This window comes from Condylura cristata, unplaced genomic scaffold, assembly GCF_000260355.1.
Source record: "Condylura cristata isolate star-nosed mole 26May11 unplaced genomic scaffold, ConCri1.0 scaffold00011, whole genome shotgun sequence".
NCBI classification, from domain to species: domain Eukaryota; kingdom Metazoa; phylum Chordata; class Mammalia; order Eulipotyphla; family Talpidae; genus Condylura; species Condylura cristata.
In genome coordinates, this window is record NW_004567112.1 from 26,717,254 (window position 1) to 26,741,125 (window position 23,872).

Genomic DNA, 23,872 nt, shown 5'->3' on the forward strand with positions numbered 1-23,872 from the left:
CCACTGGTTTGCTCACTCTTGCTGCAAGTGCATGACAATATATGAAATCAGTGAGGGAAACCTGAGAGGCAATGAGGTGGTGATGCCTGGGAAATTGACAATAGCCAGATTCCATGATCTCGCATTCTTTGACAGCTTCAGAGATAAGAAACCTATTCATGACATGCATGTTGGTCTTCAACTTGGGATGAGTTACAGATATTTCTCACCGGTCCATGACTTTAGGAAGTTACACAACTAACCTGGGCTTCACCCACCTGTGAAATGGGAACAGTCTCATGTACTTTAAAGAGCTACTGTTATTACTGATGAACTAATGAGCTGGCACAGTGTCAATCTTCAGTGTGCATCAGTTTCCAATATGTTCCAGGCAAGCCCTGTCTTGAAGGCCAAGGCAAAGACAGTAAGGCCCCAGACTTAGGAAGTGGATGGATGGAAGATGTTTGACTTAGGAGTCAAAACTTATCCATCAACTGGATGCTTAAGGCATTTACAGCGGCTGGTCTCTGACCACAACCCCTTCACTATATCAGATTTAATTAGGTCTTTCCCCACTTACATTCCCATTATTCTCTCTCGGCACCTTATTTTTCCCCTTCATATCTTGCCAAAATTTGTTGGTGGTGTTGTTTTTAAGATTTATTTATTCATGCATACAGAACTGGGATATAGGCCAGAGGTACAGGAGCAGTGAGAGGATTCACCAGAGACAGAGTGCGGAGCAGAACAGGAAGACTGACGAAGTACACTGCTGAGGGGAGCAGCAGGCAAGACAGGAGAGGTCTGCTGCACCATGTGGGTCACCTCCAGGGTGGGGGATCAAACTCTCACTGAAGCAGCTGAGCTAGCTTGCAGTGCTTTGTTTTAACCCACTGTGCCACTAGGCTATGGTCAAAAATTGTAATTGCACCTTCTTGTGTGTGCTTCTTCACTTAGTCAGCCCCTCCTGGTCCCCACTAGAGAATCACTGCTCTGTGAGCAGTGTCTCTCTTCTAGTCCTTCATGTCCTGTGCTGAGTACCAAGCACCCTTGGGGAGAGAAGGACTGTGTCCCACCGATACCTAGTGCTGCACTCAGTAGTGCTTAGTAATGCTATACTTAGCACTAGTACCCAGGGCTCGCTCACTCAAGAAGGTTAAATCATTTCAGTTGATTTGAGTTTGGCTGCTCTTTTTAGGTCACTGTGCCAACAGGCGTGAACTGTTCTGAAAAACCTTAGAAGTGTTAGTAGAACCCAGACCAGAGCCTCTGACATACTGATTCTCCCCTGCACTTCAAAAGAGTGTCTCTGTTAATGCAGGATACTGAGAACTAAGACATAAAGGGAAAAGAGGCACTAGCTAGGGCTGAAAAAGACAAACAAGTGTTCACCAATAGGTACCTGGGGGTGATCTTCATGGTACAACCGCGGCAGCAATCTCACCATGATGCACAGGACCCCGGGGTGCATGATCACAGAGTCACCTTCCTCCATCCTGCAGCAAGAGAAGAAGCAGCCCATAAGACTTAAGCCTTCCAGATTTTTCTGCTCTTCATGGAACTTCCTGAATCTAAGAGAGGCCATGATACACATCCTCCAACTACCATTTTGTATTTATATAACTTCCTGAATCTAGTTTTCCCAGGCTGTAGAGTGGTGTTAACAAGAGCACACTGTCCACGGAGAGTCAAGGGCAATGCTTCTGTGACCAGGATGCACTGCTTGGTGTGCATATGACGCTCAACAGAAGTCAGTTCCCTCATCCTCTCCCCTTCTCTCACAAAAGGCAGAAGAGGGAACATTCTCACTTTATATTAAATACACACACACACACTTTTGAATCTCTTCAAGATGGTGTAGGTACATTCTATCATGGAAAGCAACCAAAAATTCAGAAGGCTGAATGAGCTGTTCTCTGTGGTCTCTAAAAACAGCAGCAGAGAAGGAAAGGAAAATCAACCCCAAAAACAATCAACTGAAATGAATTTCCTGAAGCTTCCCCTCCAGAACCCCCTAATAAGGGTGCCAGATACTCAGAGCCTGCGCCAGTGTAGGCAGACAGCTAAGGCCCCAAGAGAGAGCTCCTGCTGCTGGTCCAGCAGGAGAGGGGATGCCTACAGGTCGCACAGCTTGGAGGAGACCCTTGCGTTGTCTTCGCTGGGTTTCTCCATTGTTTCTCATGCCAACCTACAGCAACTTGGCAGCAAGCAGCAGCATCAGGCCAGCATTTAAAACCAGCAACAGAAAGAATCCTTCTCTCTGGCCAAAGGAACTATAGTCCTAAGAATGAAGGTAATCTCCCCACTGATTTTTTTTTCCTCTCCCTGCTTGGTCCCAGACACAGATGCATTATGAGAAAGGTGAAAAATACTATAGTCCCACCTGGCTAGTCAGAGAATAAGTAAGGAGCTCCTGAGAGCCAGAAAGTGGTGGGGGGATGATTAAAAAGGACACTCAGGAACACCAGATCATTAAGCTTCCTATCAAACTCTGAGCTCCATTCTGAGCTGCACATGTACAGATCTGACGTCACATTCCAAAGACCTGGAAAAGTGAACTCAGGAGTAGACAGGGCGTGACAGCAAGAACTCAAACCACCTCCAAAGACACCTAAGGTCCAGGTCCAGGGATGCCCAAGGAGTAGATTCTTAAACAATGGTGTTCTGACATCAGGGAGGACTGAGAGGAGTCCCAGCTTCAGACAGACAACCTTAAAGTCACAGAAAGGCAGACCTAAATGAAGCCTGCTGTGTGGAGCTCCCAATTCCAGCAAACCCTGGACTATTGTAGAGTGCTGCGCCTGGGGTCATGGCTGAGGTTCAGCTACTGTGACAAATGCAAAACCTTCCATCGCGTCATCTTTACAGCTGACCAAGGTTCTTCACAGAGACTTTCCAGCTCACTGCATATTACACAGGCATCCAGAAAGGCCAGTCTTCCTTCCTCAGGTTTTGAACCTGAGCAATTCCTAGGTCTTAGTCCAGATGCTCTCTTATATATTTGAGACATTAAGTCCTTAAACGGCACAGTGATAGATAGCTCCCCATTTCACAGCATACATCTCCGAGAGGACATGTATATTGTATGATATCCTCCAAGTCAGGGAGCATCCTGCCCTTGGAGGTTCCATCTCTTCTCTGGTTCTGTCCAAGGCTAGGGCTCGCCACAGCAGAGCTGCAGACTCGCATGCTAAGAGAAGCTAACGTCCCAGCTGTGTTCCTCAGGGGACGCCATCAAGCCAGCTGATTCTCAGCACACACGAGGGAAGGGCACCTGCCTGGCCTGGTGCTCACCTGGTCATCTCGCTCCCTTGCCCACTGCCCACAGAGCATCATCGGGAGACCCCTGCTGTCTCCCAGCCACCCTTGAGCTATTTTCCTTGCCCATTCTCCCACTGATTCATGTGCTTAGTTCATTCAACAGCCTGCTTATGGGGCCTGGAATGTAGATCAGGGTGCAGTGCCATGCCAACCCAGAAGTGGGAAATTCAGTCACTGCCTATTGCCTCAGTGGAAAAAGCTGGGGATGACAGATGCAATATGGCGTTAGAGCATGTGGGGGGAAAAGATGACTCAAATGCCTGGTAAAATTCTTAGAACATCAGTTTTAGCATGCATCCTGGCTTCAGATATGCTAGAGAAATGAGAAACTATAGTAGCTACACTATAGTTTAGAAAGTCATTGACTTTCAGTTATGATTGCTGCTGAGGGTGCTGAGAATTTGAGGTAAAAGCACAGGACTTGTCCTGGAGGGCAGGGGCAGGACAGTCGAGGAAGTGACACCTAAGAAGAGATTAAGTGTAAGAGATCTGTCTAGGTGAATCTAGGGTGGGGAATGCATCCCAGACAGAAGAAAGAGCACATGTGAAGTCTGAGCTGGGAAGGTGGCTGCAAGGGGAAGTGATTCTGTGGGCACGTGGCACTGAGGGCTGCCCAAGCCAATCTCCGGATGTCCGCCTCTCTCCTGGGAAGGATAGGGCATCACTGGAGGCTTTCAGTTGGAATGACTGAGTCCTGCAAAAGCCAGAGTGGTCTTCCTGTGGACTGTTCAGGCTCTGCTCTCCCCTAGCAGTGGTCATGAGGCTCACAGTGGTGATTACAACATAGGTGTAGGTTAGGATGTAGCTCATAAACCTAAGGACATACTGTATCAACAGGAATGACTGGGACTCAGCCACAAAATAGTAACAGAGAAGATGAGGAACTGTTTAGGGTTCTGATCTGCAGAGCACCCACTAAATCTCACCTATTCCTGGAGTACACTCATTCTATTGAAAATGTCCCCCTGTGGACACAAGTTATAGCCACAACTTGTGTTTAAGTTATAGGTCTTTAGGATTATACCTTTGCTGACCTAAAGAATATAGCCAGCTCACAACCCTCCACCACCAGCAGGGGCTGGGAGAGGTCAAATGCTAACTTAGGGACCTACTCCTTTGGCAGCCAAGAGTTGGGGTGCCTCCTGCTTTTGAAAGGGCACTGCTCTGGGCCTAGTTATAGACTGCCTCTTCTAGACCACAAACCCCATCATGCCATAGTTCTGCCCAGTGGCTCCAGATGGACTGTTGGATAAACAGCAGCCTAGACGGTGAGCATGCAAGAACCTCCTTGCCTGACCCACTGTCCTCCTGACCTCCAGAACTGCACTCTGGTTGACAACCCAGGTAACAAGATCTAGGAAATATCTGGGAGTCAGCATATAACAACTTCAGCTGCCACTTATTGGTTTTCACTGTCATTTGTGTGGGTTGTGGTGCACCAGGCAGGAGAAGGGGCTGCATTTGGTGTGTACGTGGTGTGCAGAGTGTATGTGGTGCTGGTGTCCTGTGGGGAGAAGAGGTCTTCATCCCACAGGCCTTCTCAGGAGAGGCTGAGGTTTCACTTCCTCTTCTCTAGCCATTAGGGAAGGTCAAGGGTGATGTGTTTCTTTTAATAAGGAAAAATTGCTCAATTTATGGTATCTGACTCTTAAACACTTAAAATTTTCTTACTGTGAAACCAGGCTGACATCTGACACAGGAGTCATCTCTAGAGAATAAAGGCTGGTGGCCACACTTGGGTACAGTCCAAACCTTACACTGTGGGCTTTGGGGTCAGAACATTTGGCAAATCATCACCATGATAGGGGACGGCCAGGAAAAAAAATAAATAACAGGAAGAAGTCACGCGAACATGCACAGGCACATGTCAGTCAGCAAAGGCTGCTCGGGAAGGCCAGGCCCCACCAAGAGCCCCACGGCAGCAGTCACCAGAGGACAGAGGGAACCTCACAGCTGAATCCTGCCTTCCATTTCCCATGCTGGGCAAGGCTTTTGGGCTCTGTAAGACCCGAGAGCATCCCCCAATCCTGGTAAGACTGGTTTTCTGCCAGCTCCCACAGTAGGGGAACTTGCAGTCATAGTTAAATTAGAGAAAAGAGCATCATGTGACATTCCCACATGCCCATTGTGTAGCCGGGGCGCCTCACCACACAACACGCACAGGATGTTTGGGGTGGGGATGAGAGGGAGATACACTGATGACCCTATGGTGGAAGTGGGCAGCAAAGTTCTACCTCTCCTCCAGGTCTGGCCACTGCTTGAAGAGTCCTTGGGAGTCGCTGCCAGTTTCCCGCTTCCGGGCATTGACACCTGACAGGCACCCAGCCCACAGGGACTCCTTCAGGTTCACGCGCAGGTGAAGGGTGCCTCTGGCCATGCTGTCCAGGAAGCCGATGATCTGCAGGCAGCTCTGTATCTTGGGAGGGAGAGGGCTGGCAGAGGAAAAGGCCACATTCAGAAAATCAGTCAATGGCCTGGCTTTTGTGTCCACCCAAGTGTGCAGAGGGGTGTCCTCTTCCTCCAGAGCCCCAAAACAGCCCAGCAGGCAGAGGTCCTCAGCCAGCTTCTCAAAGAGCCCGTTCCTCCTGAAGAAGTCACCATTGACAGGGTCCAGATGCAGGGCTGCCGCCACAACACAGAGGGTGTGCAGGATCAGGTCCAGGGTCTGCCTGGGGGCTACAGGCCCCCAGGTTGGCATCGGGGGCTCCCGGAGAGACCCCTCCAGGTCAGAGAGCAGAGACAGCAGCCCATTGAACCCACTGGACACTCTGAAGGCAGCACGACCTTTGGGGGTCTCCAGGATCCGGAGTAGAGACTGAAACAACAATGAGAAAGAAAGAGTGAGGTCCAGGAGGCAGAGCTTTGATGCTGAGCAACCAGCTCAAAGCTGTGGGCAACAGTGAGGTGCCTGCTGGTCTCCCTAATTTTAATTCCAGGTTGCCTTTCAATGCCTTGTTTCTAACAATTGCTCTTAAAATCTGTGCTAATTTATAGGGCTGATTTACTATCTTGTCTTTGACTTAAATGCATCTAGCTCCAAAAAGCTTTCTCTGATCCCTTGCTTATATTCACTCCAGCCAAGTACTCACATCACCCCTCAAGCTCCTCATCAAGACATTCCTTAGGCAGTACAGAGGTTACTTAAAAACCAAGCCCCCACTGGACTGATGTTCCATAAAATCAGGTTCTCTCTCTGCTGTGGAACATACCACACACTTAATATTTGCTAAATGACGGGAATAAACCATCTCTTATATTGCAAAGAAGACTCAGTGAAATCTTTACAAGGCAGTTTATTATTATTTATCTCCTCTGTGCAGGCACAGGTACCTCTGTTACATGAAGAAAGAGTAAAATGAATCTACTTAAAACCTGGTATGAAAGTATAAGGGAAATCAAGATAGAAACGTAATGGAAGGAAACACAGAGGTCATGACACACTTATGGGTGGAGTTTAGGCTGTTCATAACACACGCAAATAAGAGTCCACCTTCTGCAGATGGCTGAGATTTTTCCTGGACAGCAAACTTTGAGTTCCTTCTAGCATCATTTCTTGAGCATGTACATTGTGCCATTCGTGGAGCCCACGGCATGGCATCCACTAGGGAGTCAGCAAATGTTGTAGAAGCAAATGTTCACTACTCTAGTTCGCATTCTGTGATAAAAGTGAAGAACATACGGATGATTTTCAATCAACAGTGAAATCTCTAGTTCTTGGTATTTGTTTATTATTCACAAAACTGCACTGAATTCCAGCTCAGACCCAGCATCTTACGTATGTTTCCTTGAGGAACCAGGCCCTGCGGTTGTGCTAGGAACTCTAGAGGGAGATATGAACTGTTTTGTCCTGTCAGATATTTAATCCTCTAGGATCACACTGGGCAGGCATAATTTAGACTTGATTACAGGAGGGGCACGGTTCAGAGAGAAAACATTAAAAAGAAATTTTTAGGGCCCTCCCTGGTGGCGCAGCGGGTCAAAGCACAACGTTAAGAAGCTAAAGCCACTTCAGCACGAGTTCAATCCCCAGCCCCGGAGGTGACCACATGTTGCAGCAGACCTCTCCTGACCCGCCTGCTGCTCCCCTCAGCAGTGTACTCCGTCAGTAAGTCTGTTCTGCTCTGGTGAATCCTCTCACCGCCCCTGTGCCTCTGGCCTGTACCCCAGTTCTGTATGCATAAATAAACAAATAAATCTTTAAAAAAACAAAACAAATTTTCAGTATGAGGAAGGGGTACTCTAGCCTTAAAGTGCTGGTAATCCTAACTGAACACCAGTGGTTAGCTGGAACAATAGAAAGCCCAAAATTTATCTTATGCTATTCCACTACAAGAAACCTGAGCTGCTTGATGGCCAGACAAGAGGCAGGAGATGGACAGGAGAATACAAAGACCTAGCAAATGCACACAGATGAGAACTCCCTCAGAAAAGACAAATGATGTCCAAGGAGCTTCTTAAAAATTCCCCACTGTCCTGCCTATGAAATTTCGAGAAATTAAAAAGCAGAACAACAACAAAGACAAGCAGGAGAATCTACAAAAAGCTAACTATGTTCAAAATGAACAAATAATAATATAAAATAAGGAAGAAAAATGCATCCTCACCAATGTGAGTCAACAGGCCTTTCCCTGGCTACAGAAAAAGGAAACGTGTGACTTCTGGCAGTTAGATCAATGCTCCCCCCACTGCTCAGGGGACGATGGGGAAACTGAATGGTCACTTTGAAGTAAACAGCCTCAGGACCACCATAAACTGGGATCAAATCAAGTCAAGGACAGACCTCGGGGGAATGAACTTTCCACACTGTCAGAAAGGTGGAGACAAAAACTGAGAGGGCAGTGATGACTGCTTTGTCTTCCTGGGTGAGTTGATGATCCAACTACATTTCTGAATTGGACTCAAAACCCAGGAAAAATTGACAAGTAGACACGTTCTTAAAAAGAAACACACAGATGTCAAAGTGGATTCTCCAGAACTGTGATGATCAGTGAATGTGCAAGTTCACGGAGGAGCAAGCCTGAGCCTTCCTGATGGGGCAAGACCTGTCTGTGTAGAAAGCAGCTCCAAGCTGCCAACGCTGGGGACTCGAGGGTGAGGGAGGCTGGGGCAGACAGCTGCACCTCTGCCTTCCTTTAGGTGAGCAACTCCCTTCTGATGGCGTGTTATTTCTTTGCCTGAGGTATGTGTGGCAGCGGTGGGCTCCTCTTGCTGACTGATAATTCACATGAAAAGCTGAACCTTGCTGTGTGGGACGGCCTGCACAGCACTGTCTGAACCTGACCTTGTGTCTGGTCACATGACTTGCGCCATGAAAAATAAATAAATCGCCAAGATATTAGCAAATCTGCAGCTCTAAGCTGCTAACCATCTAAATGTATGTGAATGCTTTCAAAATGACCCTGAAAACCACTAGGACTTTGTTAAAGGCAATGGAATGAATGCAGCTCTTCTGTTTATCATATGACAGATGACAAAATAAATACCAGAAAGGGAGAATGATTTAAAAATCAAAGTCATCAGATGCTAAGCAATAACTGCTTGCACGACTAATAAAATCCTCCTTTCCTCAAGAAACCACCTTCCAATTGCCTGATCTGACACCAGATATTGCTCAAAAGACTTCTTCCATCCAAAGAGTATTGAGAGCAGATGCTTTGTTTTAAAAAGAGCATCCCAACAATACTCTTCCTTATGATGTGTCCCTCAGAGGGTTCTGTCCCTTATCATTCCTAGACCTCTCTTCCCTTCTCCTGATGGGCGGGGGGAGGAGGAAGGATTGGCTGTCCTTAATTGTTGCTTTGTTTGATTTATTAAATTCAGAATCATTATCTAAAATGGGGTTAATCTCATTAGAACTTCGACTGCTCTATTATTTCTTGGGATGGGGTTAATTTCATATTTGCAGAGTCATAAAGTAAAGAGTGCAAAATCCAATTACAAAGGCTTAATTTCATAGCAACTAAAGAGAAACATTTCTATCATAAAGGAAAATAAATACTGCACTACTTCGGGAAACGATTTGTCAGGAACTGGGGGCCTAGGAGGAGGGTCTCCATTACTGTCATTCAACTTTGCATGATAATGCATCACCTAGGCTTGCCGAGTCTGTGCAAGGGAGTAAATTTAATCAGCCACAGTCAAAGTAATCAGGCTAGGGTTGACACATTTCAAGAAAGGTCAGTGTTAAGCACATTTTCTCCTCCTTAACTCAGTTACCATGTCATTGTCTCTGAGTTAGTATTCCTCCAGCTTGAATCTATATAATCGATGTCTGCTGCAAAGCGCTAACTACATTAGGACTAACAGGATTTATTTCACATTCTATTATTTGTTATTCCTCATAATTTTCCATGTGTCATGCTGGAAGACCGGTGAGGTAATGCAATTAAGTTCCAAGTTGAACAGCTAAATGTATATTAGTAAATCAATCTGAATTTGTGCATAACCCAATCACAGTCCCACCGGCCGTGGAGAGGAAATTCATTTGCTTACATTATTCTTTAACTCAGTTATCATTTGCCAGAATTAGGTGGTGAAGTCACATATGCCTCTGTATTGGTATGGGAGCACCCTTGCATTTTGGAGAAAACTATCCCAAGCTGGGTATTTCTGGATGAATTCTCTCCTCCCGAGCAGCTGACAGACTGCCCCAGGAAAAAGCAGCAAGGGGCTACCATAGGATGTGAATGCACTTGAGACAGGGCAAACCTTTGTGGAGCACAGGGGACTTTGCAGTGCACACTCCAGTACCTACCTCTCATCCCCTGCGCATCAACCTGCTTTCTAGGTGCAATGCAGAGCCTGCTCTCAACTTCTAAAAAGGAGATCCAGCCAGGAAGAGCTAATTTTACATCTTTGGTTCTAAACATCCATGGAGATCCCAGGATGATTTAGAACAAATTCAGACCCCACATCAGATTCTTGCAAATGTTCACTAGCTGCTCTCTTACCCACCAGTGGGTAAGTCTGGAATAGGCTCTTGGGCCCTATTGAGCCCACCACCCACTGGAGAGGCAGTGTGCTAACAGTTCTGGCCCTGGGAGAGCAATGGCAGCTCCAGGCATCCTCCCGAGTGCCCAGCAGTGCCTTGGCGCCCAGGGAGAACACAGAGTATTGAGCACAGTGTATGATTTTGTTAAATAACTTACACAGTGTTTATTCCTGATGTGATCTCTTGATAGTGTGATTTTGAAATGATATTGAATCTGTAAAACACCATAATGACTTTGCATTGCTAATTCTAGAAATTCAGGCCTATTACCCAAGGGCTGACACTCCAATAAGGTGCCTCTGGGCTCTAGGGTAAACAAGAAGAGCTCTCCCTGAGCAAAGCAGGAGACTCTTTCCTATAATAGACACCGAAACACTTGTACAGTCTGAGCAAAGTGAAAACAATTTTCTTCCTTGAGGAGCTGTTTGACTTTCAATATGAAAATTTAAGAAACAGATGAAGATTCCAATTCCAATTAGAAAACAAAGTTCTGACCCCGGTCATCTCTCTCCTATTCTATCAATGATAAGACTCATTTGAATCAAGCTGAATACAGATATGTGAAAATATAATGAGAAAAGAAAAAGATGTAATCACCTTCAGGAGATCCAGTTTCAGCTGCAGCTCCCCTTGGGTGGACGAGCACAAAGCACCCACGACGATGCTCATGTACTCCTCTGCATTGATGGCTGACAGCTGTTCCAGAATGCTGAGCGACGGGGCCCGGTAGCTCTCGTCATCCAGAAAGATCTTGATAAAGGGCACCATACCGTGGTCTTTCAGGACAACTGGGGACCAGACGGGCAGTGTGGGGCTAGAACCAGGGGCCCTTGGCACCTTGGTTCAATTACAAGGGCAGTTTTTCTTACATTCCAAAGTTTGCTTCCCTTCTGCCCATGAGAAGCTTTTATTCAAAACCCACTCCCACTGTTGAAATGAGAAGAGAAAAAGAGAAACTGTAGAACTGAGAATAAGAAAAACTGTATCTTTTTCTGAAACAGTAAGTTCTGTTTTTGAGTAATAGTCCTTATTTTTTTAGAAATGTAAATACTACAAAATTTAACTCGTTAGGCCTCTGTCCTTTATTTCTACATAATTCCCAAATCCATGGCCAATGCCAATTTTCTGCCAAAAATCTTACCAGAATTTAAGTTAAGAATATATTTCATTCCTAGGTAGTTTCTTGGGGACTAAGAAGGAGGACTAGAGAAAGCTGGCAGATGTTAACTTTCCTTTTTTAAACTATCTAAAGAACTCCTTGCTTGGTATTGCTACATGGAATAATCGTGTAGAAAGTAATAATTAAGAAGTAACTGGATCATTCAAAAGCCACAGTTTTCTGGATTTCTGCTGATCAACTCTATATGGTAGACTAGCTCCAGTTTTGGGCAGGTACCCACGACATGGAAATCACCTTGGAGGTATACTCAACAGTAGGGCTCAACCTCAACCTACTACTAATTCAATCTCAAGTGAGCCTAGGAATAATGTTCCCCCACCTTGACCAGGGCCTTCGGGGAATCTTCTGTAGCCTAATCATAGGGGCCCTCTGCCATAATGAAATTATCATTCATATTTAGTATAGCTGCTCTCTGAGGCCTAAGACAAACCCCTTGATACTATTTATTTTATGCATGTATATATTTTTTAAATGTGGAAGCCACATGACCCCAGGAAACTAAAAATAATCTAGATGGATGAAATACTGAGTCCCTATGAATCGATAGGATATTATGTCTGAAGAAGCTTTGATAATACAGAAGCCTATTGACAGATTTTACATCTGGAGGGGAGCTCTGTGGTCTTACAAATTTAGGATATGTTTGCTTCCTAAGTTAGCAACTATGAAGTGTTACCCGAGTTACCTACCAATTTACTGATGATCACTGAACATCAACAAGCAGACAGGCCTCAGCCATCATTAGTATTGGTCATTCTTAGATACAGCCTTTGAAATGGACATAAATCATGTTTCATAAATCAAAAGCCCGTGCTTGCCCATCCTTACCCGCATTCCTCACTGAGCCCTTCAGAAGTGTGTCCACAGTTCTTAGCATCACACAAGTCAGTTCCTTTTCTGGATGTTGAATGCCAGGTGTAGACTCTTTGTTTCCTGCTATATTTAAGAATCAATGAAAAATTTAAGTGTATCTAGTAAGGCCCAAAAATCTCTGATTCCATTAGTTTTCTATCTTCTCAAGGAAATATGGTTTTGAATCTCCCTTTGTAAGAGAGTATACATTCCATTCCTTTGATGTAACCCTGAGAATCCAAATGCCCCAGGGGTACCTTCTCTGATCCTCATGGTGTTGGATAAGATGGGGGCACTCTACTTATATTGCTAAGTAGTGGAGAGGGTACACAGGCCAGGTCCCGATGACAATGACCCTCACCTCACCCCATCCCTCATCTCCCCTCCACACACTCTGGGCCACACCTGACTTCCTCAGGATCTTGGCCTGCTTCCGCAGTTGGGCCAGCAGCAGACCCAGGAGTCCTGAGTCCCGAAAAATGTCGGTGAAGAGCAGGTCCACACTGGAGATCCTGAGGATACTCTGCAGGGCTACAAGGGTGCATGGTGACTCGGGACTCTCCTTGATCAGATGTTGCACCTTCCGCAAGACCTCATGAGGTACATAATGAAGCTCAAACACCAGGAACTCCAGCAACTTGAAGAAGTGCAGCTGCACTGGCATGAGCTTCAGGGGCACAATGTCCACAAACTGGGAGATGGGCTGCAGCGTCCACTCCAGCAGGAAGAAGTTGCGTGGGTTCCAGGACCACATGGTTCTGATGGCCAGCAGGACTTTCGTGCAGAGGACAGAGTTGCTGGCTCTGTGGAAAACATTCTGCAGGACTTGGAAGGCCTGAAGATTCTTCACAGTCACCCCTAAAGATGAAAGGGGGAATAACTCTCTAAGACATTTCTGTAAGTCATACTCTACTAGTCTGTGCTGAGACATACAAGCTTGCATTCCCATTAGGAGTACCTCTTAAAGTTCCTATTTTTTAGCTCCTGTGGGTAAATGTCTATCAGAAGTAAAAAAAAAAAAAAAAAACAGTTGCCCAAAGTATGAGAAAGACAAAAGCTGCACTGTCTAAGACATGGTGACTGAGCACTTGAAGTAAGGCCACTCTGAACAGAGAGTCCTGTGAGTGTGAAAATACATACCAGTTTCCGAGTTACAGCATCAGAAAAGAATGCAAAAAAATGTCATTAACAATTATTTGTATTGGCCATGTGTTGAAAGAGCATTATTTTGAATCTATTGGGTTAAACAAAATGTATCATTAAAATAATTTAACTTGTTTCTTCTGTTTCTTTTTCAAATGTGCTACTACTGACATTTAAAATTGTGTAAAGTGGATCAAATTATATTTCCATTGGACAGTGCTGCGAGAGTATTTATTTCAATCCATTAAAATCAAATGATGTTAAAGATCACTAAACAAAGTCAGTTCTATTTCTAGACAGGCTGCTAAATAAGATGCCTTCCAAACCTGCCACCACTTTTCTCTCCAGCTCAAAGGTTAAGTTTCATTCTCTCTTGCACAGGAGACACTTCATTAGACTCTTCCTGCCTCGAGCCCTATCTGCTTGGGATGCTAGATTTTTCTCAAACTCCTCTCTGAGGCATGTCCGTCCCTGTGTGTTGGCCTGAGCTCTCCAATGACTCTGCCTGTGTGCGCCTGCAGCTGCGCAGTTTCTGGCTTCTGGTCTGCACAGACTATTGTGTTCACTTTCCCAGACACACCTACATTTCCATTCCCCATTTCTTTCCCCAGGTTATACTTTCTGACTCTAAACTTCTTCAACTACCCTTCTACCTGGAAACCCAAACTTAGCCGTGAAACCTTCCTTGCAGGGGGCCCACAATGCAGGGTTTGCTGACAAGCCAACAAGGTTGAGGTTCCTGCCTGGGGTCAGTCTGTGCCTGATGCATTTCTCAGATCATGGCTCAGTGTACATGTGGGGTACCTAAGAGATTTAGGGAACAGAAACATAGCCTGATGTCCAGCACATGAGAGGATGACTACGCCACAGAAAGCCTCAGTGTGTGTTGATTGAGCTTATCAATCAATCAATTAATGTACCAAATAATGGAGCCTGAGTGGCTGAATTGGGCTCATCAGTTCCTAATACATAAAAGCATGTTACAAAGCAAGTTGTACCAGAGGTGGGGTGGCAATCAGAATCTCTCTCTTGTATATCAGAGTGTTTTTACCACTCTTTTGCAAAGAAATACACTAAGTTCCACCCAATATATTTGGGAAAATTTTAAATCCATAGGGAGTCTCCCCAAAGGCATGACAGAACTGACCGTTACTGAATCAACAACAGTTGCCAAGTGTTTGTTTCTCCACAAAGAATCAGCACAGGCCTGCACAGCAGCTGTCAGTACGCTGCACTGCCCAGCTCCCAGAGACACAGGTGACCCACCAGAAGCCTCGTGATGGAACTTGAAGCCTTCCAGCTGAGGGTAAATGATGCTGTCAAACACCTTCAGCTCTGACTTGCCACAGGTCGTCAGCCACACCACCGACTCCAGGAGCTCCTCCAGGTGGAGATCCACTTCGCTCTGACTCTGCTCCTCATATCTGTGGGGACAAAGCCAACTCCCTGGACTCTCTGGACAAAACAGACATATTTGCTCATGCAGATGTCATGCAGAAGCAATGCCTCCTCACAGTGCTGGGGAGAACCCAATGGTCTCCATCCACTGAATCAGCACCAAAAGGTCAGGAACACCACAGACTTTAAAAAAAAAAAATTGGCAAACATCAGCCTTGGATCTAAAGAAATGCCATCGGAATACAGAAAACAGTGAAGAGCTTTCAAACTGAATCCTCCCCCCAAAGGTATGTCCTATGGGCACCAGCCAAACAGGGAGGTCCCCCAAAGGAGTAATTTAATGTTTAAAAATAGCAACAAAACAAATACGTTGAGAAAACAATCAGGCTGTTTTAGCCCTCCTTATGTTTACTTAAGGGATGACTCTTTGTTTTTGGTTACTGGTGTATAGGTGGGTTAGGAGGGGAGGGTCTCTGAAGTCTTATTCTAGCTTCGCCATATAACGAGTAAAAGTGCGTGCAGCATCACTTCAGTTAAAGCAGAAAGAAACCCAATGAGCAGAAAGAAACCCTGAAGCCAGTATAGTTCCCCCTCTTGCCTTGGCTGCCCAAGAAATGCCAGCCAGCCTTTTACCAAAGAGATGTTCAGGAACTGCTAGAACTCAGACCTCCCTGGTAGCAACAGCAAGTTGGTCTTGGTTCAGACTAAGATAAAAAAATCACATCCTCTTGAACATGGATGGAGGAGCTTCAGACCCCTTGTCTGAGCCACCCCTCTAGTCTAGAAGCCTGATTCTGTAGAAGTCTGTGAAGTACAGTGCTAAGTAAACAGCACCCCACAGAAGAGAAGGTCTTGTCATATTCACAGAATCAAACCTAGGGAATATATGTGACACTGCCCTTAAGCATGTTAGCCAAAGTCATGGAAAAGTTTGGACCATCCATGATTTCTATCCCTTGGTTTACCCAATCCCTGGACCCAACCTGAAGATGATAAGATGATACAGAAAATCAGAGTGGAAGGAATTAGTCCACAGTAGCTAAAGAGTGTTTTTGTTTGGGTTTCCCATGGATCAGTGATTTAACTGAAGATAGCTTATTTGTGACATGGTCCTAAAAATACTATGAGAGGGAACAAAGCCAGCGTATGAGCACTGGGAGCAAGTGCCTCATGGTGAACGTGGGCTTACTCCACCTGGGGATGCTGAGGCTCAGAGCAGAGCTAGCCTACCAGTTGGGCAGCTTTGCTGGCGATTTATCATCAGGTCTGACGGCTGCTGGAAGGCTGCTCCTGGAGCTGTCCATTTACCAGCTCCTGTAGCCCCCAAGAATGCAGGTAGAGCCAGTTACAATAGTAACCCACCCAGCACCAGTTCAAGGGCTAGCAGATGGCTGTCAGGCAGGCATGGGGGTGGTGCAGCCCCAAATGGGTTTAGTAGAACTATTACCACAATCACCCATCAATTCTCAAAAGAACTACTTTTGCAATAAAAGTCTGGCATTCTTTACGAAGACTTGTATTTCAGAGGACATTCTGAGAAGCCACAATATCTCTTTTTCCAAGGCACCCCAATATTTCTGAAGATGGAGACTAGAGTGCTTTTGCCCCCAAAGACCACAACCACTTACCGAAGTAACACTTTGAGCAACAGAGGATAGCCTTCTCCGTTCTCAAATTCCAGGAGCAGAGCCGAGGAGACTGGATAGGAGTCCTTCACAAAGGCCAAGATGAGGTTCACAGCCTCACTCACCTCAGGAGCAGGGAGAGTATCTGCAAGCCTGGAGAGGTTCTGGAGGGAGATCTTGATGCAGTCCATAGCTACAGGACAAAAATATAGACATGTTGAGCTGAAAGGCAAAAGCTTTTTTACCAAGGTCATTTTCTGCCCCCTTTACATTGTATATTAATACATGAGTGAGAATTAATCCAAAACACTTCTCTGCTGTCTCTTGGATCAAGAAGACTTCCCCTTGGCCAGTGCCATCTTTAGAGCGACCCTCTGCAGACCCAATGGAAAGCAGGAGTTACAGGACAAGGAAAGAAGACTCTAAAGCCTCTGTTCCTAATTCCCAAGACCCAAGAGAGGCCAGGTCCATTAGTAATGGCAGACAAGACACAAGATGTAAGAATCATAGGAAACCTCCTAGAGGAGGTAATGCTTGAGCTGGCAGAAATTACCTTGATGAAAAGTTACAAACACAGCCAGAGGAACCTGGATGTTTGGGCCACAAAGGAGAGGAAAGAAGACCGGCCCAGCCTGCTGGATGGTTTGCCTATGGAACTTGGCAGTTAGCCCAGAGCTGCGAGAAGCTAGGGGAAGTCAGAAAAGAGCTATCACTAGATTTTCATTCACTACTTTTAGGGCTCTTTCTTTGGGAGAAGCTTCTTCTAAGTGCCTGGAAAATCACATTAGTGGATCAATTCAAGTGCCTACAAAACCTTGAGACAAAACTCACTTATAACACCAGATACTGGGTTTGGGTTTGGGAGAAAATTCATATTACTATTTCATTTTCCATAATTGTGATCCTCAGTCTGTTCAAATTTTCAATTTCCTCATGGTTGAGTCGTATTCTAAAGTGTATCCACTTCTTCATGATGATTGAATTTGGTAGCATATAGTTATTCATAATAATCTCTTATAATACCTTACATTGCTATCTGTAGTAATTTCTCCCTTTTCATTCTAATTCTACTTACTAATATTTTCTCTTTTCTTTGTTAGCTTAACTAAAGGTTTTACAATTTTCTTGAAAAATGAATGTTAGTTTTATTGATCTCTTGTGTAGTTGTTAATTTTCATTTTATTTATTTCTACTCTAATTTTTATTATTTCCTTCCTTCTACTAACTTCTGTTCTTGTTGGCACTTCTTTTTAAAATTGCATTAGGTATAATTTTAAATCAAGTATTGACATTTTTCTTGTTTCTTCAAGTAGGCCTGTATGAAATGAACCTCTCTCTTAAGACTGCTTTTGCTGCATTTTGTAAATCCTGATGATTTGTTCCTCATTTTCATTAGACGCCAGATATTTTTTAATTTCTACTTTAATTTCCTCTTTAATCCAGTGGCTATTGAGCAATATGTTATTTAATATGCATGTGTTTAAGGTTTTTTCCAGCCTTTTTAATAGCTGATTTCTAGCTTTATAACATTATGATCAAAAAGAATGTCTGGTATGATAACAACTTCCATAAGTTTATTTACAATAGATTTGTAGTTCAATGTATGGTCTGTTCTTGAGGTTGTTTACATGAAAATGATGTATATGATGCAGTTTTGGGTAAAATGTTTTGTAAATGTCTATTAAGCCTACCTTATTGAAACTTTATCATACTTGATAAAATTTAAAATAAACTATTATCAAATGTTTAAAGAAATTATGCCTACTTTATTCAAATCATAATAAGAAACCCTAGAAGAATAACTGTTTCCTAACACATTCTACGATGCCAACATTACCCAAATGCCACAGCGAAATGAAGACAACACATAAAAAGGAAACTATAGTATCTCTGATGAATATTTATATGAAAATTCTCAAAAAACATAGTAGCAAATCAAATTCAGCAAGACATTACAAAGATCATACTGCTTGACCAAGTGGGACTTACTTCAGGAGTACAAAGATGGTTTGAGATACACACACACACACACACACACACACACACACACACACAAATCAATCAATGTAATGCACAACATAAAAGATAAGGAACATGTGATAATATCAATAGGTAAAGAGAAGACATTTGATAAAATACAGAATCCATTTATGGGAACAAGATGGGAACAGAAAGAACCTACCTCAACATATAACATCAGGTAGCAGTCTATCTTTTACTATACCCAGTCTATCTTTTACTATGGTGAAAAACTAAAAGTTTTCCCTGTAAGATCAGACAAGGATGCCCACTGTCACCATTTCTATTTAATCCAGTTTTTGAGGTTCTAGCTAGAGCAATCATACAATAAGAAATGAAAGTAATCCATATTGAAAAAGAAATGAAACTATCATCATTTGAAGATAATATGTTATATACAGAAAACCCTACAAGCCCCACCAGAAAGCTATCATAACATTAAATGAATATAGTAAAGGTGGTAAGTTATAAAATTAACATACAAAAATGCCTTGCACTTCTATAAACAAATAATGAGCAAAAGAAAAAGAAATTAAGAAAATAATTCCACTTTAAAGATCACATCAAAAATAATTAGCTATGATTTAATCTAAGTAAGGAGACTGAGAATGTATGCAGTGAGAACTGATGCTATTAAAGGATATAAAACAAGATACAAAATATAGAAAGATATTCAATGTTTATGGATGGGTTCAATTAATATAATTAAAGTGACTATTTTACCAAAAGCAAGATATAGACATAATGCAATACCCATTAAAATTCTAAAGACAGTCTTCAAGGAAGTAGGACAAAAAAAAAACTAGCATTTGTATGGAGCTATACAAGGTACTGATTAGCAAAAGCAGTCCTGAGGAAAAAAAAAATGGAAGCATAATATTACTTAATTTTAAACTATAATAAAACCACATGATAATGGAATAAAAAAGACACTGGGATCAACAGAGCAGAATACATGCACATTCCAGTACTTAGTCTATGACTAAACAATAGAAAAAGGAGCCTCTTGAACAAGTGGTGTGGGAAAACTGGACATACAGCAAAGAATGATGCTGAATCACTCTCTAATTCTCTGCACAAAAATGAGTTCAAAATGGATAAGAGACTTAGATATAAGAACTGTAATAATAAAATACATAGAAAAAGCATTGGCAATGTTTTATGACACCAATAATAAAAATGTCTTTGGAGACTCCGCTCTTAGGGTAAGGGAAATAAAAGCAAAAATAAACATTTGGGGCTACCTCAAATTTAAAAGCTTTTGCACAGAAAAAAAAATAGCAGATTAAAAAGATACCTACTGAATGAGAGAATATATTCACAGATCATACAACTGGCAAGGAGTTAATATCCAAGGTTTACAAAGAACTCATTTAACTTAACGAAAACAACAAGCAACCCAATTTAATGGGAAGCAAGTCTGAAAAAATAATTTACTAAAGAGAATACACAAAAGGCCAAGAGATATATGGAATCATCACATTTAGTAAGGGAGATGCAAGTCACAATCACGAATGAGACATTACCTCATACTTGGGATAATGGCACATATTAAAAAGACCTCCAGCAAGACGTGTTGGAAAGGAAGTACAGAAAAAGGAAACCTAACACACTATTGGTGAGAATGTAAACCGGTGCCATTTTGGAGAGGGTTCTTCATCCTTTTGAAAAGTCAAAATGAGAATTCCATATAATCTAGCGATTCCACGGTTGTCTAAAATGGACAAAACCATCAACTCAAAAAGTACAACAAATATTACATACACCATGATGCTTATTCCAACATAATCTGTAATATCTAGGGTTGCAAAACAGCCTAAAAGTGTCCACTGATAGAGCATTATATAAAGAAGATGTGGTTTATCCACCCATTTAATACAATTTAGCTCTAATGAAAGATAAAATGTGGAAGGGTGGAAGTGGTGGGTGGGAAGGTCAGATGAAGTGGCGTGCTTCATCAGAATGTTCTCCTTGGAGTTAGCCCTGCAGCCTTCCTCCCTACCCTGTGTTAGGCCAACCGCTGAGAGAAGAACAAGCTTTTATTTCTTGAAATTCTGTAAGCAGGATGGTGTCCAAGCTTCCCAGCATCATCTTGGGAGGCAGATGATGCCACAGAGACCCCTGGTATCACAGTGGCATTGACTCCCCTGGTAGCTTGCCAGTGATCACACCAGGTGTTGCTGCTGTGATGTGAACACCTGTCAGGCCTCCAATGCACCAGGCATTGTCTAAGTGCTTCAAATACATCAACTCATTGAGTGTCGTGACAATCCGATGAGTTCAGAGGGATAATGACTCCCATTTTACACAAGAAAGAACTAAGGTGGTGAGCATCTGTGGCTATTCTGCATGAAGGAGACCGGAGTCACACCCCAGCTCTGGCTCCAGAGTCTAGTCTTAACTTCTGCACAAGCTACTCATAGCCGAACCCAAGGTCCAGGTATCAGGCAGCTCCAGGATCAAAATTTGATTCTGCTCTTTACCAGGTAGGGAGCCTTGGCACATTCTTCCACTGCTCTTAATCTCTGTTTTCCCCATTGCAAAATGGTCTTAATGTCAATATTATCGCAAAGAAACAGGTGATAAAAGAACTAGCACAGTGCCTGTTCAACAGCATGTATGTAATACATGTCCTTCCCCAACCTCCTCAAATGGAGCATCAAAATGAACAGTTTTCACTTTGATAAATGGACCCACGTGATGTAGGGCCATCACTTGGGCATAATTGGATACTGATGAGAGAAAGAATGCACCATTTCTTTTTTTGGTCCCAGAAACCTGTACTGAGGCTGCAAGAGCCTTCCAGGGGCTTGTAAAAAGGGGTCTTGCAGCCCTGGCCTCCTGGGGTCATACCTTGCAGGTACTGGATGATGGCAGGGTTCTGGGCCTTGGAAATGGCCCTCAGCACACAGAAGGTGGGCTCCTTCCAAAAGCAGCAGCTGTGCTCCCGAAGACAGGTGGTGGCAATCACTAGAGACTGGAGCTCATTTCCCGAGAGAAGCCCCTCCAGCCCCTGAGACTCGCTGCAGATGTTCAACAGCATCTGCGGAAGGAGGAAAAGCCAAGAAAACTCAGGTTAGGAAGCATCTCTCCTGGGACACATTCATTCTCTTCTTTTCCAGAGTGGTGAGAAGTATGTCCTGTTCAGTGATAGGGGGCTAAGGGAGGGAGGGGAGGCACCACACCACGTGCAGGAACCTGCACATACATATACATTTCCAGCACACCTGTGACTCTTCCCTTACTGTGCCTGAAAAACTGAACACTGCTCATGTCTGCTTTGATTGCTTCCCCTGTTAGGCCTCCCCATCACTCTGTCACCTGTACGAGAGAGAGTACCCTGCCTGCTGCAGGGACATCCCCCAACTCTCCACCATCTGCATAGAGCCACACATGGAAGGAATTCAGGTATTTTTATGGAGTGAGATGGGGAAAGCCGTTGATAAATACAGGCATGGTTGTCAACTGGGGCCTGCATTCTCTCCATGGAAAAGACTGGGCTGCACCAGTTCTCTGCAGGGCACGTATGACCATGAGGTAAAGTTTGCTAACGTGGCCAGTGCCATGTCCAGCCATAACAGAATAGATTTGCCTATGAGAAAATGATGCCTAAATTTCCAATAGAGTAGAAGGGGTCACCAACCATAAGTAGAATCCCCCACTATAAGTGGCATCCATGGAAATTGTGAGATACTCTCTGATAATAAAGATTCTGGCTTGAGAATTGGTCTAAAGTGGGTGGTAATGTAAACGTGCACACGATTGGACAGCTGTATTTAGAAATTCCTAAGTGGACCTAAGAAACTTCTCTGTGTGTGACCCAAGGTACTGAACTCTAAATGAGTAAAGAACCACTCATCCTTTAACTCAACCCCTGGCCCCCAAGGTCAGAAAGAGCCAGAAGAGTTTTCTGAAAAAAATTCTATCCCAGAAGCTGAGAAAGCATAACTTGCCAAAAAGTGGGCAGGGGAAGAAGGTGAACAGTTGTGTTAAAAGTCACTGTTGGTGGGCCCTCCCTGGTGGCGCAATGGGTTAGGACACAGTACTGCAAGCTGGCTGTAGCTGCTTCAGTGCGAGTTCGATCCCCAGCCCTAAGGGTGATCCACATGGTACAGCAGACCTCTCCTGACCTGCCCACTGCTCTCCTCAGCAATGTACTTTATTGATCTGCCTGTTCTGCTTCCCATTCTGCCTCTAGTAAAGCCTCTCACTACCTCTGCACCTCTGGCTTGTACCCAGTTCTGTATGAATTAATTGATTGATTAATTAATCAATTAATTTTAAAAGTCACTGTTGGTAGTCAGAGAGGGCAGAAAGGAAAGGTTTAAACAGAGGTTATCAAACTTGATGCTTCTGAGAAGAGGCAAGAGGTGACAGCACACAGTGGTTAAAAGGGGCCGTGATTGTACTTGGGAGCTGGAATTCAGGGTTCCAGCCCAGCATCTGGTGCACAAACTCTGGCCCTGGGCTCAAGTTTAGTCACTGGATCTTGTATCTTTCAAGTCTATGTAAGATCACAGAATTGGGAGGACAGCACGAACACACCCTGGCATGGAAGAGGGGGCTTGTGGGAGGGACAGATATGACATTGGTCATGACCCAAAAGCAAATGTCCAGCAAGTCTTAGAAACATGTTCACTACAGTTGTGCAAATGGGACTGATCAGACTGTCGGACCCTCAGTCAGGAGGATCCAGATGTCAGCGACGACAGGCAGGACCCACAAATGCACAATGGGGAGAAGGCACTCGCCAGCCTTGCGGGGGGTGGGGGGAGCACATATTCCCCTTTACATGGACATAGGATACAAGGAGACTGAGATGAAGAAAAGCCTTTTTCCAAATACATGGGAATCAGAATTCTGCAGAATTTGAGGAATAGGAGTAGATGGGTGGCCTGGGTCCTGGAGGTAAATAAACGAGTCCCAGAACTAGAGCCAAGAGAGATAAAAGTATCTCCAAGAGGCAGAAGGTGGCCTGGGGTTTCACAGCCCTTTCTCACTTACCTGCACAAACATCTTCTGAATTTGAACATCACTCTCAAAGATATCCCCCTTTTCCAGAGGAAAGACAAAGAAGAGGTAAAGGCACTGTAGGAGCAGGGCTGGGAGCCCAGACTCAGCCACTGTGCCCAGTGTATCCTGCAAGAGGAGAGCAGAGGAGACCAGGGTTACGGAGCAGGCCCAGCATACAGTGGGCCAGGCGACTTTTGCAGGACAGTAGGTAAGTTCTCCCTCTGGGAAGCACATTCTTAAGACCTACCCAGGGTGGCTGCAAAAATTAAGTTTATATTAAGTGTTTACAGGTATTTCCCACTTTTCAAAAGTTCTCAGTATACCATTTTGTTTTTGCACAAAATTACATCA

General features: G+C 44.1%; 1 protein-coding gene across 1 annotated transcript in view; it reads right to left on the minus strand.

Moving 5' to 3' along the window:
* Nucleotides 1-23,872, minus strand: part of WDFY4 (WDFY family member 4) — a 197,140-nt gene that overhangs the window by 162,619 nt on the left and 10,649 nt on the right. The window contains exons 4-12 of the mRNA XM_004680667.2: nucleotides 23,513-23,647; nucleotides 21,362-21,551; nucleotides 16,493-16,682; nucleotides 14,733-14,890; nucleotides 12,729-13,181; nucleotides 12,300-12,404; nucleotides 10,889-11,079; nucleotides 5,535-6,115; nucleotides 1,382-1,475 (exon numbers count right to left, since the gene is read on the minus strand). Of these exons, the coding sequence (XP_004680724.1) occupies nucleotides 1,382-1,475; nucleotides 5,535-6,115; nucleotides 10,889-11,079; nucleotides 12,300-12,404; nucleotides 12,729-13,181; nucleotides 14,733-14,890; nucleotides 16,493-16,682; nucleotides 21,362-21,551; nucleotides 23,513-23,647 (2,097 nt within the window). The remainder of the gene's footprint in view (nucleotides 1-1,381; nucleotides 1,476-5,534; nucleotides 6,116-10,888; nucleotides 11,080-12,299; nucleotides 12,405-12,728; nucleotides 13,182-14,732; nucleotides 14,891-16,492; nucleotides 16,683-21,361; nucleotides 21,552-23,512; nucleotides 23,648-23,872) is intronic.